We start from the raw sequence: 21,241 nt of genomic DNA, 5'->3' as shown, positions 1-21,241 counted from the left end.
TATGTCAAATTAAATATAAAACATACTGGTTTCTGATTCAATCATAGATAGTATAATCATTAGGACAAAAATAAAAATTACTACAATGTGAATAAAAAAAATTTCAATTTATTGTTGTTTGTTTATAAGTTTGGAATGTTTATCTAAGTACATATTACATAACCTTAAGATTAATATCAACTATAAACTAATCAAAAAATACACAAGTTCACTGTAAAATATATCAATCATTATTATTAGGCTAGGCTAGATATCAGTTCCATTAGGTGTCTAATGACTTCTGTGTAGCTGACTAATACAATCTGAAAACCCTATTATGATGCAACAACAAATACTCAATAAAGAAAGGCTAACCTGTATCTATCAGTTTTAATATTTACACCATCAAATGTATAAAATTAACATAATTTTATTTATACGGCGATTTAGGTAAGGCATACATCACTTAAAAGTTAGTAAGGCTAAGCATCTTAAATTATAATCATATACTAGCAAATGTTAAATTTTTCCTAAGCCTAATTAAAAATATTCAACACTAAGTAAAATAACTATCAGCAGCAAAACCATAACTTTTGTTTATAATATTTTTTTAAGAAACCGATTGCATAGAATACAACGAAAAAATTAGATTAGTTAGCAAAATAACCTTTAAACAAAGATAACTACAAAATAAACAGGAATAAACCATTGCTAGCAAGAATCTACCAAAATACTCCACATTACGACTATTGAACAAGTGAAAGGCGATACAAACATTCATTCAATGTATACGCAATTTTTAACAGGCCTAGGGAAGCACAAAATTTCACGGAGCACAAACCATAGAATTTAAAAGTAACAAAGGAATATACTTACAACTATATTACAAAAATAAACAAATAAGACGCCACACACAATTTATACAATAAAGGTTTTGTTTACAAATTAAATACGCGAACTTAATTTCTATTACGACAAATGTAAGTATAACGAAAATCGTCAATACAAATCTTCTACCCAACTGTTTAACATAAAGGTAATTAATAATAAAAATTAACTTAGAATAAAAATTTTAATATTTTACCTTGGTCCGTTCGATTGGGTAAACAAAATAAGAAAGAAATAATCCTTCTAGACACAAGTGTGGGACGGATGACTTCGGATATTAAAATAAAATTCCTGTTCTTAGAGTGTTCACCTATCTATCACAAGATGGCGACTTTACAACGGGTTTCGTTCATTTCTTCTTACCAGATCAATAATATGACGTCACATAAGAAATCGCTCATGGATTTCATCGCTACTCACAGAATATTAAAACAAAGATGAGAAACTTTTTCTTTCAAAACATTTTTATGTAAATTAATATTTGTAATACTTTAAAGTTTATTACTTGTTTTTAAAATAATCTAAATACCAAAAGGTTTACTGATATATCATATCTATTTTTAAAACTATGCTTTCGCATAAATATTCCTAACTTAGAAGAAAAACATTTATTGAATTTCAAACATCTACACTGATGATAGTTTCAAGTTTTTCTAAACCTTATTTTCCACATATGTCAAAAATAAATCCCTCATGAAATTCATTAACACTGTTTCAGCCACTTTACGACTAATTTCAGGCTGCAGCAGATGTTATCAAGTTGTAATGTTTACTTTTTAAGTTGTTGAGTGATACGTTAATAGTTGTGAATTCCGCTACGAAAAGTTTCATTGCCGAGGCCCACTCTTTGTATTCTGCGAGTATCTTTGATTTAGTAGTTTTGACTTAAGTATTATGCTAACGTTGCTAATTCCCAAAGTCTGAACAGTTATTTTAAATCTTGATTGTACATTGCGATATTGATCTATTGCTGATTATTATTTTTGCTGTAAGCATTGGACACAAATAAGAATTACCTTTACAAGCTACAACAAAGAAAAAACGAAACTACCACAAAAATTGTCGATTTATTTGCAAGCGAATTAATGCATATTGAAAAATAAAATTGTTAAATATTGTTATAGTACTATCATTTACCCATACTGTTGGGTTGCCCTACATTATGTTGATCTTCCAAAAAAAATTTTTTATTTATTATTTATTTTAAGTAAATGTAAAATCAAAAATTAAATAAACAGTTACATGGGTATGAAAATATTTATTTTTAAGAAAATAAGATATCATTTTACAAATAAAATAAGATTCCACAATAATGCAAAGTAAGAAAGCATAATTTTAAAGGAGCAATTTAAATATTTTGCACAGTGGAATATATTTCAATTGATTTATTATAATATTACTTTTTGTGAAAGAAAAATATACTTACCATTCACAGATGTTTCCAAAATCTCAATAATTATATACTTAAAATGTGATGAAAAATATCATTTTTTTTAGAAATAAAATATAGGTTGCAAAGTCTTTTCTTGTCTAAAAAAAATTTTCTTATCAAGAGATGTTTATAAATAACAATTTTTACAAATTTTATTTACTATTTGAATAAAATGATAAATCCCATTTAAATTCATATATTTCTAACCATCTAAAACATTTATTTCATACTATTGATAAGCAATAATTGATGTTAATTTTAAAACATTCTCATTTTATTTTATAAATGTAAATGAACATTTTTTTCTAGTGGAATTGTTAATTACATAATTTGGATTTTTTATTGTATAATGTGTTAACACAAAATGCGTTTGCAATATACAACACCACTAATACATCCCCCCAATGGTTCAAGAATATTTGTAGTACATTTTTTAAATTAGAGAGGATATTCAGTTTTTCTAACAACTGCATTTGGAGGAAGAAAATAAGAAATAATTTTCAAAAACCCTTAATAATCACTTCAACACAATTTCTGAAATTTTTTAATGTGAATACTTTGCAATTTCTGTTAAAGCTTGTAGTTTGATTTAACCTACTTTTTAACTGAAATGTACACACAGTTTACAAATATTTAGAATATTATTTATTATTGTATATGTAATTTTTTTTATCTGAATTACCTAGTCTTTGAGTCCTTCATTAAGGAACAAGGTGAACAGATTAAAATTCAGATGGACACATCCACACTTTAGGGACAGGCAAGGAATATAAACCCAATGTTTGATATAAATATATTTATATGATAAAAACCTTAATTAAAATAAACAAAAGGATTTTTAAGTACAAAATCTAAATTTATCTATTTCAGTATGAGGTATTTAACAAAAATTGTAACTATTAAAATTAAACTGGTTGTCAATTATGGATATTTCTATTGGCTTATTAGGTACATGCCCATTCTTTTCATAGTTTCTATAGGTGCAACGAAGGACTTTAAATTACTTTAAAAAATAGTTTTAATGATGTCACTGGTTCCTTCTGAAACTAATTAAAATTATTAATGCAATTACAAATTCTTACTCTCAGGTTTATATACTTCTGAAATCATAAGTAACTTAAACATTTTAGATAGAGTTTTATTTTACAATATAAAGTCCATAAATATCAATGAATAGTTTAAATGTAACAAAATGAAACTAGTTGTGTGGCCAATCAAAAAAAAAAATTGTTTACATGACTTACAATGGGAATATATTCACCCGTGGAAAAGTGACCATATGGGAACATCAACCAAAATTCTTGTACAGTTTTATAAAGAAAAGATGTAATTTTGTTCAATTACTTACAAACCCAGAAAGGAGATTTATGAGAAAAGTTTATCTTGTAAAAAGAAAGAATCCAGAATGAAAAAAAAACAAAATATACTCATTTTGCATGAGTTATTTTTCACATGAAAAGTTACAATCTTGTCTGGGAATGGTTACAATCTTCAAAATAAGCTTCTAGAGAATGTATACAGCAATCCTAACATGTTTTCTACAGCCTCAAAATCGACAGATAAGTCCTTTTTCTGAAGATAATCTAAACTGTCTGCAATTGTGCTTGAATGTCTCTGTGAGAGATCTGCTATAATTTAATTCCATTTTGTAATTAAAATAGTCATAAAGGGCTAGGTCAGGAGAGTACAGAAGGTGTGAGATAATTACATTATTTTCTTTCAATGCATCATTTTACAAGGTTGACTGCCATAAGACATCAAATGATGTCTCGATTATATCCATTATTACTATGACACATCATCATTTGATGTCTCAATTTCACAGTATATCACTGCTGCAAGACATCAGTTTGTCTTAGAGTAGTGTTATGGGAATTTTATTTTTCTTTATCTTACTATATATTGGTTTAAAGATTAAAAAAAAAATCATAGTTTCTGGTGGTGGTATATTTAGCACATAAGTATGATTTTTTATTAAAAGTCAGTACGCAAAGCAATTTTTTGCAATGTCTTGAAATTAATTACAAGTAATACCACTTTATTATTTTAATATTTACTTTGCAGCAATGAAAGTGCTTTTTTAACTTCATAAATGTAGCAGTGTTTGGTATATTACTGTGGCAGTCAACCTGTTAAGGATGGTGTGTAATTATAACAACCATCTTACATTCTTCCATAATTTTGGGTATTTTTTCTGCATATTTTCTCTAAGTACCTCAAAACATGATAAAAACATCAAAAGTGCTGTTGTGGCAAATCTGATATAAATCAATAAGACATCCTGGCAGATCTTAGTGAACGAAACATTGAATATCAAAAAATAACTAGTGTGCATTGTTACACTTCAGAGCTGACATAATCTTTTTGGTTTTCAGTCTTGCTTACTGTGTGGATTTCAACCATGACTACTAATTTTTCTTTAGATTGAATTCAAGAATTAAAATTCTCCAGATTGTTCTGGAGAAGAATTGGTGAAGCTAAGCATCAACATGCTGCTGTTTTTGATTGAGTGATAAACTTCACAGCAATATGATGCATATTCAAATTTTCTGTTAATATTATGTGGCAGGCAGTGCAAAGTAACTTAACAACAATGTCATGTAGCCTATGGATTTTTTAATGATAAATCTCATTAGTAGTTAATTTTCCAATATCCATGTAAAATTTGATAGAAGTAAGTTGTTTAAATTTATTATCCATAACAGACTGGTACTAACACAAGGTTATCTAATCATTGTACTGACATCACAATATGACCACTTTGCTGACAAATTGAACACGGTTAGGAGTAATAAACCATTACCAGTCCATCAGGTAATGCATTTTTAAAGAGTGGTTACTATAAGTGCAGAATCTGCACATTCTGGTAAGATTCTGATACCATCTTATACATACAACTTTGCTACATATTTTATGCAATGTGACAATAAATATTAATTTGAAGATTAATTAAAATGAAAGGCAGTGTAAAGGATTGAAGAGAAAGAAATCAGATAACCGGTTCTCCAAGACTGGCTTTTGGCTGTCAATGAGCAGGAATTAAAAAAAACAATAGAATTAAATCTTTTTATTTTTAAACTACCAGGCAGTTGTTTTACAATATATTTTATGTAAAACTGAGAAATTTAACGATCATTTTTAATTAATGAAGAATGACCATAATTAATTAATAGTTACAATCAGTCTTTGAATATTTTTTATTATAATATAAAAATATGTTTAAAACACATACACTCACATATTGGCATCAACAGAATGTTAAATTTATACAATATTTCTTTGTTAAAACTTTAATTACAATTGAATCTATTACCAATAAAATTCTTCTACTCTTTCAACAAAAATTTAGTTAATTGATAAATGCAAATGATTATTATACGTGATTATGCAAATGCACTTGGCATAATACTAGAGCATATACTAAATATAGAGATACAGCAAATAATACATGGGGAACAACAAATGAATCTATCACAGAAATGAAGTTCATTAGGTTTAAAAAACCAATAGGGATTCAGATCCTTCCTATTTAGATTTGGGTTGGATAACTCTTGCACTAAGTATTGCAATTACTTGCAAGTACAATAATGCAATACTTTTAATTACCTTGACTGAACAAATATTTGTCTAAATTTAAAAAATTTTTTTTATTAATAAACAATTTTTACAAAATAAAAGTAAAAAGCTATAATTTAATGTGTAAATGTAAAAAAAATAAAGATTATTAAAAAAAAATCACCGAAGATGGGTTTAGGGCTGAAAATGTTTTGAACATGAAAAAGTAAAGTTAAGAGTGTTCTCTTATTTTGTACTTTGCGGAGGTTGAAAGAATATTTTATATATATATATATATATATATGTACACACATATATATATATATAGAATGATTCTGTTCTGAACTACATGGCACTCTCTCAGGAAATAATTCTACAGCTAAAAATGTTTGAATAAACATAGGTCCAAGAACGCTTTGTTAGCGAGTCAGAGCTAGTGAAAGATTTTGCCCAGATTTCTGATCCACCAGTAATAAACAGTCAGATTGAATCTCATAGGGCATAAATAACTTTGTTAAATGTTAAAGTGTTCAATATTTTTTACTTTATTTATAAAAAATTTAATTCTGAGTTAGTGATTTTTCATTCAATAAAATTTAACATTTCTTGAAATATCGATTGTTTTTTATTGGGTCTATTCACATCATGAATTAACTCAAGAATTAAATTTTTTATAAATTATGTAAAAAGATATTAAACCCTTAATAAAGTTAGCCTTTTTAACAAAGTTATTGTACATCAAACCCAAACAATTGTGTTTTTTGACTTCAATTTTCTCAACAATTGCAAGATATACAGTTCTGAGACCTATTTTTTCCAATTTTTCATGTCACAAAACATGTAGGACCACGAATTTTACATCATAATTTATACCCTGTGAATTTCAATGTGGCCGCATATTACTGGTGGATCAGAAATTCAGGTGAAATCTTTCGCAAGCTGTAACTTGCTAACAAAGCATTTTTGACCTATCTTTCTTCAAACTTTTTTTCTTATTTTTAGCTATAGAATCACTTTTTAACAGATTGCTGAGCAGTTCAGAATCACCCCTGTATAACAAATTTATATTACATATAAACACAAATTTATACTTATATATATATATATATATATATATAAATTTTTAATTTCATGTATAAGAAATATATGAAAGAATTTTAAACCAAAATTTTAAGTTATCACTGTTGATACTCAATCTAATTGGCATGTCATACAAAAATTTTATGCCTGTAGGATATACTTCAATAAAAATTAAATTAATATAAATTACATTACATAAAATCAATCTATCAATGAAATTTTTTGAACACAGCTTCTATCCAAGAAAATACACTCAGCTTATTCTGTCACAGTAGCTTATCTTATCAACATCCCCATAGCATCATTTGAGATTGCTGTCTTATGATTATAATTTATCCAGTGAAAGAGAAAAAAATGCAATTTAACTTTTAAAAAATAACTTAAAAAAATTCAGTTAGTATAAAGTGAAATACAACAAATATTTTCCCATGCATCTTAAATAAAAGTTATTACATGATACAATTAATAATAATAAATTGATTTTAGGTCACTGTAATAACCTTCAATTTAAATTTAAAAAAATAAAACTTCTTGTTAATTTTTTCAAGAGAAAATATTTAAAATTTATTTTTGTTTCCAGTAAAAATTAAATCCTGCTTTCCATATGGATTTCATTATTGTTACATTCTTCCTCATAATAGCCATGTACCCTCCTACTTTCTGGATCAAATGGTGTTTGTAAATGTACATCTGCATCATATAATTCACCCATTACTTCAATTTGATATTTCCCATTTTTAACAAAATCTTTTGTCACTGGTGATCCATCTGGATTACGCACATACCTGTATATAAATAAAAAATAAATGTATATTTTAAAATATTCTTTATATTAGATCTATTACAAAATATTGTAAAACAATCAGAATTTAATAATACATCACAATGACATAGATCGTTAACTATTTTTTTTTGTAAGTTTTTGAAGTGAAAACTTCTTTAGGCGCGTTGTGTCAGAATTTTTTGTACATATGAAAATTATATGGAACATGGGAAAAAATTTGCTGACTCGTAATCAAAATCTGTAACGTAATGCAAGACACTAAGCGTATATATATGAAAGAGAAAAAGGTACAGAGTGAGAATATATATATGCTTATATGAGTATATAATATAATATATAGTAGCAAGGGATGGGAGGTGGGAGAAAAAACTGCCGGTGATTCACAGTAATTCTCCCTCTCTATCGCTCTCTTTCAATATATATGCCCATGCATGCATATACGTATAGATTAGTATACAGTAAAGATAGACTACGAATTATGTTGCTGTGAATATAATATTGTGTAATTAATATTAAATATTATATTAATATTGTGTAATAATATTACTGTGTAATTATATTGTTGCTGTGAATTGTGTTTTGTACCATGTTGGTTCTCTGTTGTGGTTGTATACATATATGCATTGAAATGTTTGTTTATTATATGTCAAAGTGTTTGTTTATATGAAACATTTCAATACATACTCATAATAATAATAATTAAAAAAATTGTTTAAATTCAGTGTAAGTGTAACATATAATATTTGTGAAGAATACTGGATAAAAAAGTGAGTACATCAAAAATATATTTCATGTTTATATTTTTTATTATAAAGTGTGCACGTGACACATTCAAAAAGCATATACTGCATCATATTATGTATTATGTATGTATGTTTTATATATATATATAATTATATTGATTTTAGGTCACTGTAATAACCTTCAATTTAATTTCAAAAAATAAAATTTCTTGTTAATTTTTTCAAGAGCAAATATTTGAAATTTATTTTTGTTTTCAGTAAAAATTAAATCATACTTTCCATATGGATTTCATTATTGTTACATTCTTCCTCATAATAACCATGTGCCCTTCTACTTTCTGGATCAAATGGTGTTTGTACATCTGCATCATGTACTGCATAATATTATGTATTATGTATGTATGCATTATATATATATATAATTATATAACAATGTCACACAATAAAAATAGAAGTGCTACAAGATATGGCACAACAATAGATGCAGTATTTACAAGATATTTGGATAAATTTCAGTCAAGAGTATTTAATTCATACAAGCCAATTGTTTTATTTTTAGAACATGATGATAATACAAATAATGTAAACATTTCAGAAATAGAATAAAATGTATCATTGTTAACTATAATACACATTATTATTAACATGTAAATATATGTTTTAATAAGATTAGCACACATTAGAAATAGTAATATAATTATAAACCACTAATCGGTATTCATCATTTGAAGTTTTAACTTCTGTCAGCCAGTCCCGCGACTGCATTTTTTTGTTATATGTAGTGGAGAAGATGACTAAAAAATTAATGAATGAACCTTCTGCTATTTTGCATGAATACCAATCCAGTTCCATAGCTGCTTAGTACAAAAGTTTTATCCTGCCATTGGATTTTTAATGCTTGAAAATCAATTTGCTAGTTTTTATGATACTTTGGGAGGATTATACTGCTTCAGAAGATTTAAATTGAGTGGCAATATTGATAAACTTATGAGAACTAGTATGTAAAAAAAATGAAGAGATTACTGCTGCTGTACAAGATATGCTTTTCAACACAGACTTAAAGATTTGAATTGTTAGTCTCAAATGAACACAATACCCTTAGCCTAAGCTTGGTAGTTTTGTAATACATTTAATCTTATACAATTACTTTCAGTAATCATTATAGATGCACCAGAACATCCAAGTATACATTTATTTTAAAATTGACCTATCTATAGAACCACTGGGTCAACCTTTTATCAATCGATTTATTCCTTGTACTTTGAGAACAGTAGCCTGTCCAAATAATAATTTTTATGTACTATTCTTAAAATATACGTAACATTTCAATAATAATAAATCCATTGTAAAAAGTTAATCGTTTTAAATAGATTTAATTCTTACAATGAAAAATTAAATTTGCTGTAGAAACCAATAATAATGTAAGATTGATAGCCTGTCCAAATAATAATTTTTATGTTCTATCCTTAAAATATACGTTACATTTCAATAATAATAAATCCATTGTAAAAAGTTAATCGTTTTAAATAGATTTAATTCTTACAATGAAAAATTAAAATTTGCTGTAGAAACCAATAATAATGTAAGATTGATATATTTCTTTGATATAAAAGTAATCAGTACAGAAAACAATGAAATAGTTTTTAGAAAAAAACTTACACATCAAAATACTACTGTCTACAGACAATCAAATCATCCTTAGTCAAATAAAATAAATGCATATTATTTATGTTATACACAAAACACACAAATGCATATAGTAAAAAAACAAATAGGCAAAGAAATAAAATCAAATTTAAACTAAGCAAATTAGATATAAGGATATTTTTATAGAGAATATTATAAACGAATACAAAAAGATAAATATTTTCTTAATTCCATTTGAAAAAAGTGATAAAATTAAAAATGTTTAAAAACCCACAAAGCCATTTTGAAAAAAACATATAGACTGCAGCACCTCCTGGCGACTTATAACCATAAAACTAATCTAAGAACATACTCTGAAGTGATACCTATGCAATGCAAAATACCGCAACAAAATTGGTTCAGTAGTTTTTGAGGAAAATTGTAACAAAACTTACACACAACCATTTACCCCAAATGCATATACCATTTCCGTTCCGTCAGGGGTAAAAAAAATTTATATATATATATGTTATTTAGATCCATATCTTTTTATAGATTATCCATAAAATAAGTTATGCTTATTTTTTGGCAAGTATTTTTCTTAAAAGTACACAATGTTAATTCAGTTGATCATGATAATTATCAATTTTAAGTAATGATCAAGAAAATGCAGTATCTGAGTTAGTGTTTATAAAATTCAGGATGAACCAATGGATTTGAAAAATCTTTTTATATAAATTGGTAAGTTTACCAATTTATTTTTTATTTTTATTTTTTTTTTTTTAGCTTGTGCATATTAATTTTGTGTTTATGATTTTTGTTGATAATTAATAATTATAATATGTCTCTAACAACTGCAAAATTGAGTTTTATTTTCATGATGTTATCTTTACATTCCATACAGATTAAAGTAATAAGGCTTTCACTTCAATGGTTTCAATTTGTGCACGTTATCTCAATTAATGTCTTGTGTGCTTTATTGTTTGTAAGTAATTATGCATGCAGAACATTGCTTGTTGAATGAAATGTGACAAATGAAGAAGATATAGCAAATTATATTACTGAAATGTTTGCTGTATTTCACTAGAAATATTTACCAGTAAGGCTGCAAATAGGTAAAAATAAGATTATTTTTTTATTCACTGAAGATGCACAAAAAAAACACTTCAAGTTTTTCTTTTATATATTTTTTTAAAACTTTTTATAAATCTAAAAGTTTCTCTGGATGAATTTTGTAAAATACTTAAAGTAATCAAATTAAAGCAGAGAGAATCATATACGAGGAGTGTGAGAAAAGTAATGAGATTGGTAACAATGCGAGCGATCTGGCAGAGTATAAGAATTAAAGCAAATGAAATTTGGAACAATTCTCATATTTTATAAAAAAGTTAAATAAAACTTACCCTTGACCAACACTTGTTCCTAATGCATAAGCAAACTCTCCACGCCTTAAATATCCAACTGGTTGTCCATCTCTCCAAATACATTCAAGGCCCCATAATGGTACATTTCTTAAACAGAAAGCAATTACTATGATGAAGTGCAATATAGTAATTAGACTCTATCGATAATTGGTCACAAACATGTACAACAAGTAGTAAAAAATTGATGTAGCATACAAGAAGTCACCATTAAAAAAAAATTCATAAACGTGAAGATATGTTCCCTCTGGTGCCATATAAAAATCATATTCACATAAAAGTGAGTAAATGTAACTTTTAATTTAAATAAATTTAGTCATGGTAAAATATGAATGTATAAATTACAGTTTTCAGTCTAAGGGCTTTTATTTTATTTTTTATATTTGTTGATTTTGAAGATTACATGAATAATATTATTATTTTGTTATACAATTTTCAGACCTGCTGATCAAAAGATAACCTTACATTAAAAAAGCATTTTTGAACCAACCACAGTCTTAATGACTGCTTGAATTTATTAAAATTATGAATTAGAGAAGATTTCTTCTCTATTGTGGAATTATTCATAAAAATTTATTTTGCAAATATTAAGGTTTCTTCTTGAAAAGATCCAACCTATGTGCTTGAGAAAAAGCAAAATCTCTATGTTGAGTATTGTATCCGTAGTTAATTGAATCAGTAATTAGATTATTTTTGACAGAAAATAAAATGATTTCATATGTAAATAGGGATGGAATTGTTAATGTATTATAATTAATAAAAGACTCATGGTAGGAACCGATTAAGGTATTATAAAGACCTTAATTGGTTTTTTATGATAAATTTGGTAGCCTGGCTGCTCTACACTGAAAATACTTCAAAAAAAGTAGAAAAATCATCATGCATCAAGTATATGTGTAACAAAAAGTTGTATCAAAATATTTTTATAAATGTTGATAATGAATCAGATTGTATGAACAGTGAACAGATTGATAAAGATTAACACAGATTTTTTTTGCTTGCATAAAAACCAGAAATGATTATCAAAATCAAACCACTGCTATATTTACACTGATTTTCCCAAGGTTAAGCCACATAATTTACAGTTAAATTAACGTAACCCGTAATTTAAATTATGAATAATTTCATTAATTATAATATAAATGTAATATTACAATGGCTATTAAATGAATGATAGAATATGACATTCACTATTGAGCCAATTTTGATGTTCCCTGCACTGGTAATTCATTAATGTTCCCTGCATTGGTAACATTAATGTAGCAAGCCTCCAGTTCCATACAATCATATATGATTACTTTTAAATTTTCTTGAAAAACATAATATATTGACCAGTTTTCAGTATGATTTTTTGAAAAATGTTCTACTGACACAACTATTTACCAATATTTGGAAAATATTTTAAATAATAAGAATAAAAGCAGCAGGTTCATTTGTTAATACAGTATAACAGTAGAACTGCTTCAGTAAAATGTAAACAGTAAAACTTATCCTGTTCATTGAAAAATAGTATTATTACTTGAAAGAGGTAAGATAATAGAGCTATCGACAAATTAACCATACGTTGGGTGTTAAAAACAAACTGGTTTTCATGGCAACATAGCATGTACACAATAGTCAATAGCTAAGCTTAAATAATGTCATACATACAGTCAGTTGCCATTTTGTTCAACACTACTTGATTAGTACATGGTGAAATATGTAGATTTTATGAGGTATGTAGGTAGTACCTTTCATTTTTTCTTCAAGCAGAAGGAATGGATCTGTAGACAAGATGCATCGTCAGCTATGTGTAGTTTATAGCAAAAGTGTATTGAATGATGGTTCTGTGAGAGAGTGGTGCAAGAAATTCGAGAAAGGCAAACTATTATGCATGACAAGAGAAGAAGAGGGCAACATTCCATTGCGAGAGATGAACTTGTTAAAAAAACTAAATATGCTGTTCATGATAAATGCCACATTACAATTAATGAACTTAGTGAAAATTTTCCTGAAATTTCAAGGTCGATTCTTTACAGAGTTGTTAGAGACAGATTGCACTTTTGTAAATACTGTGTATGATGGGTACTAAACAACTTAGAGATGCCCACAAAATGAAAAGAATGGGGGCAGCATTGACTTCATCAGCAATACCAGAATAAAGGAAGTGAATTTCTTGAGAGTACTGTTACTGCAGGCATGAATCAGTTTATCAATATTGAAACAAAAGAACAGAGCAAACAGCGGTAGTACATGCACTCCCTGAACAAGAATGAAAAATTTTAACAAAAAAATAATGGGTCCTGTGTTTTGGGACTGTAAAGGAGTTTTTGATGGCAGAATTTATGCTAAATACTACAATAATAGCAGACCTTTTATTGTGAAATGTTGGCAAAGCTTAGGAGAGCGATGCAGAATTAATGGCAATGAAGGAGATTGTTTTTACATGACAATGAATGGCCTCAGACCAGTTTTAAGGTGTACTAAACAAGTTTAATAGGCAGATTTTTTACCATTCTTCATATAGTCCTGATTTGGGACTGTCTGATTTTCATATGTTCACAAAACTAAAGAACTGATTGGCTATTCAACACTTAAAAATATCAAGCCAAAGAACAAAATGGATGGGTACTTTGGCCTTGCTTTTCTTTGAAGAGGGAATATACGTACAAGCTGTTGTCATGATATGACAAGAGCCTGAATTTGGGAAATGATAATGCCCAACAATAATAGAAGTATATATGAAACTTATTTTATGTAGTATTTTTTCACTTTAATTTGATTACACTGGGGGTTAATTTATAAATAGAGCTGATAAAATTAAAGACTAAAAAATGATCGCCTGTTAAATCAGTTCTCTAGCAATTTACTAATTTAATTACTGGAAAAAGTTAAAAATTCTAAAACATACTAAACCAGGATTATCAAATGGATTTTTATCATGTAGATCCCAATGTGTTAAAATAACTAAACTCTAATGAAATAATTTACATAAAAATGACTTACTCTTTTAATTTAAAATAAGCATACTGTTTCTTAATTCCTTCTTGTTTTACTTTGTTAACAGCAGCTTGACCAAGATATTCACCATCTCGACGAAGAGTATGTTTTAAATTGGCTTCTAATGGGTTATCTGACATCCTTAAATCCTTATTCCATAACCTATATCCTAAAAATGCCAGAAAATTCAGTAGTAATTATACATAACATATTTTTTGAAATGAAAAACTCAAAAAAGATACTAATTAGTAAAAACTGAGATTATATCTGAATGCTATGATTATCTACCCTGTCATAACATCCCTCAATCACATAACTTGCTATACTGATTGTGATTTAATATAATAGTATTCTCTCATATACTTCTGCTTGCCCACCTACGTATTTTTTAAGCGATTAATGTAAATATACGAGTATAAGCTTTACTAGAGTTTCATTAGAAAATGCCTTAGCAGCCAGTTTCCTGTATGAATCAAATGAGGAAGACCTTCATCTGCAACTTGTAGCACCTATATCTACTTAAAGGAAAAGCATGGGTAATTTGAAAATTAAAAAAAAAATTCCCGGTATATTTACAATGAGTATTTCTTAAATGCTCAGGCTAGTGCAGTTTGCAGAGAAATCAACTACAGTGGGACACAGATTTTCCAGATGTTCAATTATTCAGACTGCTTACATCCAAACTAAGCAATTAATAAAATTTAACACACTATTTACAAAATCTAAAATACTATTCAAATTAAGCATTGCCTAAAGGTAAATGTATTTTTATCAATCTTGTTTTACTGTGTTTTTAACTAAACGTTTTTTCACTAGCACATAACATATGTAAATTTAGGTTTGTGTTAAACTAGTTATAAAAATTAACTCCTGTAAAGGTTGATGGAAACACATTAATTGATCAAGCATTAACTACGATATAATAATGTTTGTTTTTATTCTGTTGTGCATATATAGTAGATAAAAACTAATCACATCATTACTGTATTCTTTGCTTGATATAAGTTTCATAACTGTGCAGGTATGCTGTATGCTGTATAATTTTCATGATGTCATGATGAAATCACACAGTTTGCTCAACAGGATATTTTAACCATACATCATTAAACTTCTATAAATTCACTGATCTTAATAGTTTTGAGTGCTAATTAATTTAACAATAGTACTGTTAACATATGTGTCGATATTGTTATGGTTTGTTAACATTATGTCTGCAAGAAAATGAAAATGACAACAATCAAAGAGAAATTGAAAATAACGTATCAGGTAAATCATTAGAAAAAATAATGTTTTTAAATGTATATTTTAATTACTAATTGTCACTAAGTTTTATTCTATTAAATGTATTGAAATTTTTAAGTAGCAACTCAATTTTTCCAATACATTTTTTTGTAAATTTCATCTTAAAGCCTTTTAAATTACATTTTTATAAAACAATAGGGTGGTAGGGTTTAATTTGTTTCAGAGAATGTTTGTAAATTCTGATTTTTTTATTAACAATTTCTACTCGTTGGATTTTTTGTACTGTATTACTGTTGCTGTTTTTTATTTCATTGTACATATGTTCTGAGTATGAATTTAATTTTACTGAAATATGTTTATTTTTTGTATTTTTATTAAGTGTGATACACATTACACATTATAATGTTATTTCCAGTATATATGATGCACCTTTTCTAATTTTTCTGTTATCCAGATTTGGTCTTACAAAGGTCAATCTGGATATTAAGTGTTCCACTGTATTTGTGGAAAATCATTGCTAACATACATTTATGTCATTCTGTCAGTTTTTCACTAATATATCTTCTTAAGTTTAATAAAGTTTACTTAAAACTAAAAAAAAAAATATGTTTGTTTCTCTTTTGGGCTAACCTGTAATATGCATTTTTTATCTCTGAATATGCTAGTGATCATATACATATTTCACAATTTAGTCATTAAGACAATGAATGGATAGATATAATGTAATAAGAATTGTTTGGGGCTATATCAAGTATACAGCTATGCAATTCACAAGTAGACAAATATGCAATTCATTAAAACTGGATGTAAATTTTATAAATTAATTCTTGAGGTTTTTTTTATGAAAACATACAACATTGAATATATATCTTTAAAATTAGTATTCATTTCACTAAAAGTAAAAAAAAAATTGTATTTCATATTTATTATAACATATACATAATTTAAAAGGAAGTAAAATAAAATGTTTTCAAAATTCTACATAACGAAGTAGTAATAATAATTTTGTCAATGATTGGTCTAATGTAAAATTAATTAATGAAAATTAATTCACACACTTATAGTGACACTATCATTATACATCGTATATTCACTTAATGTAGTCTTTATATAGGGGTTTTCGCTAAAATTTCTCTAATCAATTTATCAACCAATTAATCAGAATAAATAAAAATAAACAAACTAAGTTTGCTTTATGTGAACAAAAAATATTTTTGCGGATATTTTCAGTCAAAATTAAGAAATGTACAACAATTTTTTTTCAGAGCCAAACTGTAAAGAAAAAATAAAATCCCCACACTTAATAAGAGTAAATATTTGTCTTGATAAGTATTTAGTAAAGAATACTAACTAAATTTCATAATTATTTCTTATCTGGCTGGCCTGCAATCTCAGGAGGCTATTATCAGTTACTAGCAAGAGCATCCAGTTTCACTCATCATGATCTTCTGTCAAAGAAGTAGTAAATGTTGTTTCCAGAAAAAAATTGTAGACTCACAGAAAACTTATATCTGGATAGGAACAAGACTCAAATTTTTTGGTATCGTTAAGTTTTTACTGGCCGATAGAAAAGAGGGCACTGAAAAATAACTTTCAGTATTCTTATCTTTCAATTTTGAATTGCCTTCCTTTTCAATACTGCAAAGGGAGATAAAAATTGAGTGCATCATTTTGACCCAGAAGAAAAATGTCACGAGCAAGGAATATTTATACTTGGTTGGTCACAATAAAAAAATTCAAAACATAACCCTTTTTAAAAAATTCTCTTGATAGTGTTCTGGGATTCCAAACATTTGAGTAAATAGTTGCCAAGGCCACTCTAAATTCGTGTGAGATATAGAGACATTAAAATACCTTAGGAAACATATATATCGTGTTGAACAACCTATGAAATCAATAATTCTGCAACATGATAATTCTTGGCCATAGACATTGGGTGCAACCACCAAGGCTCTTGTGAAGTTGAAATGTGAACCTATTCCAAGCCCTTCATGCTCATCAAATTTGACACAAAGCTAATCAAAGAAAAAAAAATTGCAAGGTCCCAAGCAATCTTGTCTTCTTTTCACAATGAAAAAGGGATATTATGGGTATTCATTTCACCACATATGTTGAACTGAAGGACGCAATGAGGTCATGCATCAAACATTCTTCACTGGTGGAATGAGAAAACATTTTCACCATTGGGAGAGATAGGTAACTGTAAATGTTGACTATGTTGAAAAATAAATGTACGTTTTTGTAGTAAATAATATTTACTTTTATGCCATTTTTATTTCATTTGACTATCCCTTTTCATTTGTGAATTATAAGCCACTCATAAAAAAAGCGAGAAAGAAAATATATGGAGAGTAGACCAGTGTATAAACTTTTTGGCAAATGACAACACTTGAATGTAAACAACTAAATATTGTAAATAATAAATACTCTTACCTTTTTCAGCAATGAGAGAATACAATGCACGGAACCCAGCAAGCCTTAAACCTAGTTTAGCTCCTTCAGCCCATATAGCTTTATAAACAGGAATACATGATACTTCAGGAATATGCAATTCCCACCCTAATTCACCAACAAATGTTGTTCTAATTGCTCTTACACTATGACCAGCCAATTTTACCATCCTTGTAGTAGATAGTGGAAATAATTCATTTGATAGATCACAGTCAACTAAATTTTTAAGCAAATCACGACTGCAATAAAAAAAAAATATAAAAAAATTTAAAAGACATTAAAAACAACAGATACTAACACTAAGGCTAGTGATTTAGTTGTTACATCTGCATATCTCAGGAGAAAATCAGTGTTTTATACCACTTTTGTAGGAAACATTTTTTTAAATTTTGAACAGAAGTTCTCATCTCTTGAACAGAAGTATATTTAGCAATCTACTTACAAAAAATGAGGTGTAGTGTAAGCCACCTTTTCGTGATGCACCCTGAGTAACACTAAATGGCTTACTTAGATATAGTTAGCCCATGATGGCAGAACTTGATGATAATCAATCTGGAATCTGGAAATGAAGCAGTTTCTGTTCGGTTGTCTGGGAGAGGGCTTCATTAAGATCGAATAGCATAGGATTTGATAAGTTTTATTTTGTTTTACTGGCCATTTTACAACTCCTATATAATGCCAATGATACACCTATGTACAGTACATATAATGAAAATAAAACCTTTTGTTGGAGATCAAAACTGCATTAATACTGAACCTGAAAGCATTTACACCCATCTTATAGCCCAATAATAATCATTGTACTTTTATTTGTGCAAGTTTAATTTATTACCGTTTATATATTTTATTAAGCTATAATTCATTATTACGTAATTATTATTAATAATTCAATAAATAAGTATTTAAGTTGGTGTATTTTTAAATTAAAAAAAAAAAAAAATCTTCTTGAATGTATATTGTATCTGTAATTACACTAGATTAGATGTACAATTTTTTTTTACAATATTTATAATTTTTTATTATTTATAATTTTCAGATTCTTTTTTTGTATGATTGTTTTCATTGTTGGATGTATTATCACTATCCCTGATTTGAGAGTATCACTGACAGTGACACGTCACTGTCAGTGATACTCTCAAATCTGATACTGTCAGTATCAGTGTCAGTGTCCCGTCGTCGTTTCATCATCATCATTATTATTATTATCTTCTTGAATGTATATTGTATCTGTAATTACACTGAATTAGATGTACAATTATTATTGTACCTTTAAATAAAAAACAAACCCAACTATCTTATTAATTTATTTTCTTTACATGTGTACTTCTAAATGGAAGTAAAATGTTTACAATAAATGATTTTTTTTCTCATAAAATGATTTCATTATTATTTATGTGTAAAGTTGTAGTCTAATGTTGCGACACTCCCCCCCCCTTTTTTTTTACTGTGACCCCCAGGTTGATAAAAGCTGTTTTAAACAATTCTAGTCGAAAGATTAAGGTAAACTTATAAACAACTAACCTCCAGTCTAATTTGCCCATCATGTCCTAATGCATGTTCCTTGTATATGGCTGCATAACATAAAGACTTTTATCTCAAAGAAGATAGAAATAGTATGAACCTTAAAAAAAACTAACCAGATATCCTCACATATGAAAAAAATTACAGGAGAGATAAACATTTAATGCTTTTACGAAAGAAAAATTTTATAAAAATGTTATTAATAAATTTAAAATGCTAAAAGTAAATTATTAATTATTGATTATCTATTTATTATTCAAAAATGAAATTTCTGTATAACTACTGATAAAGTAACTTTTCAACTATCTGATTGATCATTTTTACTGACCCATGAAAAGATTAGATAGGAGTCCAGGCAGGGAGTTAAATGTTATTGTTCTATCTACTTATTTATCACAGGTATGTAGCTATTATTGAAATTGGATAATCTAGAAATGAAAGTTCAAAGAGAATTTCAGTAATTCCTGTGATTAGATAAATAGAAAGTTTTCTTGGTTTGACATGACAATCACATTGAAAACTTTATTAAAAATAGAAATCAAATTAACAAAAAAGGTTTACTATGAAAGTAAAGGTAAACAAATATTACCATTTTTGAATTTATAAAGGTAATAAAATCACATTTCATATTTTCAAAAAACATATGCACATAGATTGATATATCACCAGTGATACTTTTCATACAACTCACATGAACTAACAACTTACAGGATGATTGTTCGTAGAGCAAACTTGGTGCTACATGACATGAAAACTTATCACAGATAAATGAATTTAATGTTATAGCTGAAATCAATCTTTTACAAGATATATCACTGACAACTGAGGCGTGTCAAATGTCATGAATAAAAAATAAAGCTGACATTGTAACTTGTATTTAATTGTATGACATTGTATTATATGTAATATAAGTAACGTTTTTTTGACATTGTAACTTGTATTTAATTGTGTGACATTGTATTAGATTTAATATGAGTAACGTGTTTTTTACTAGTATTAAGTAGATGTGTATTATTGTTAAGATGTTGAAGTTCTCGCGCATGCAATCTGTAACGTAAGAAACTTTGTTGGAAGGGGAAGGTAATTATTTTTTTTCCTCCGGCCGGCTAGTAAGTGTGTGGGAAGGGCACTGGCACTCTCACTCTAAATTTGGAAGAAGCAGGATCAAGAAATTAAGATCGGTGAGCGGGTATGCTGTGAACGGCGGAAGACGAATAACATAGTGAAGAGTCGAATGCGTATGAAGATGACTTTCTTTTCATAATGTAGCGAGCATCCGGCCGGCATCAAAGGGTGACTCCTAATATAAAAATTATTAATTTTAAGATACATTATGTCAATAAAATTTCTTTGTTCAACCATTCAAATTTCTTAGGATTGTATTTCAGTTCATTTAAAAAAGATCCTTCAAAAAACCAAACAATTTCAGCATTTTAGTAATAATTTTTTGAGACCATTTAAAATTTTCATTTTTTTTTGTGTTGTTCTTGGCACATCATCGGTGCAGGGCGAAGTGTGGTCAGCCGAGAACGGCGCACAA

General features: G+C 27.6%; 2 protein-coding genes across 10 annotated transcripts in view; both read right to left on the bottom strand.

Annotated features, from left to right (window-relative positions):
* LOC142328426 (uncharacterized) overlaps positions 1 to 1,239 on the bottom strand; it is a 225,623-nt gene extending 224,384 nt beyond the window's left edge. For 5 of the 8 annotated variants that reach the window (XR_012757269.1, XM_075372155.1, XM_075372162.1 and 2 more), the window contains exon 1: positions 1,064 to 1,239. The gene's annotated coding sequence lies outside the window, so the exon portion shown is untranslated. The remainder of the gene's footprint in view (positions 1 to 1,063) is intronic. The other 3 variants (XM_075372154.1, XM_075372159.1, XM_075372158.1) reach the window with 1 other exon arrangement.
* Positions 1,240 to 5,478: 4,239 nt separating this feature from the next.
* Sardh (Sarcosine dehydrogenase) overlaps positions 5,479 to 21,241 on the bottom strand; it is a 76,773-nt gene continuing 61,010 nt past the window's right edge. For both annotated transcript variants that reach the window (XM_075371898.1, XM_075371899.1), the window contains 4 exons: positions 18,163 to 18,419; positions 14,494 to 14,656; positions 11,491 to 11,598; positions 5,479 to 7,719 (listed from right to left, as the gene is read on the bottom strand). In XM_075371898.1, coding sequence (XP_075228013.1) covers positions 7,521 to 7,719; positions 11,491 to 11,598; positions 14,494 to 14,656; positions 18,163 to 18,419 — 727 coding nt within the window. In that variant the 3' untranslated portion in view covers positions 5,479 to 7,520. The remainder of the gene's footprint in view (positions 7,720 to 11,490; positions 11,599 to 14,493; positions 14,657 to 18,162; positions 18,420 to 21,241) is intronic.

Source organism: Lycorma delicatula, chromosome 7 (genome assembly GCF_047948215.1).
Source record: "Lycorma delicatula isolate Av1 chromosome 7, ASM4794821v1, whole genome shotgun sequence".
NCBI classification, from domain to species: domain Eukaryota; kingdom Metazoa; phylum Arthropoda; class Insecta; order Hemiptera; family Fulgoridae; genus Lycorma; species Lycorma delicatula.
Note: the sequence above shows the minus strand (reverse complement) of the source record. Positions and strands in the feature narration are given on the sequence as shown.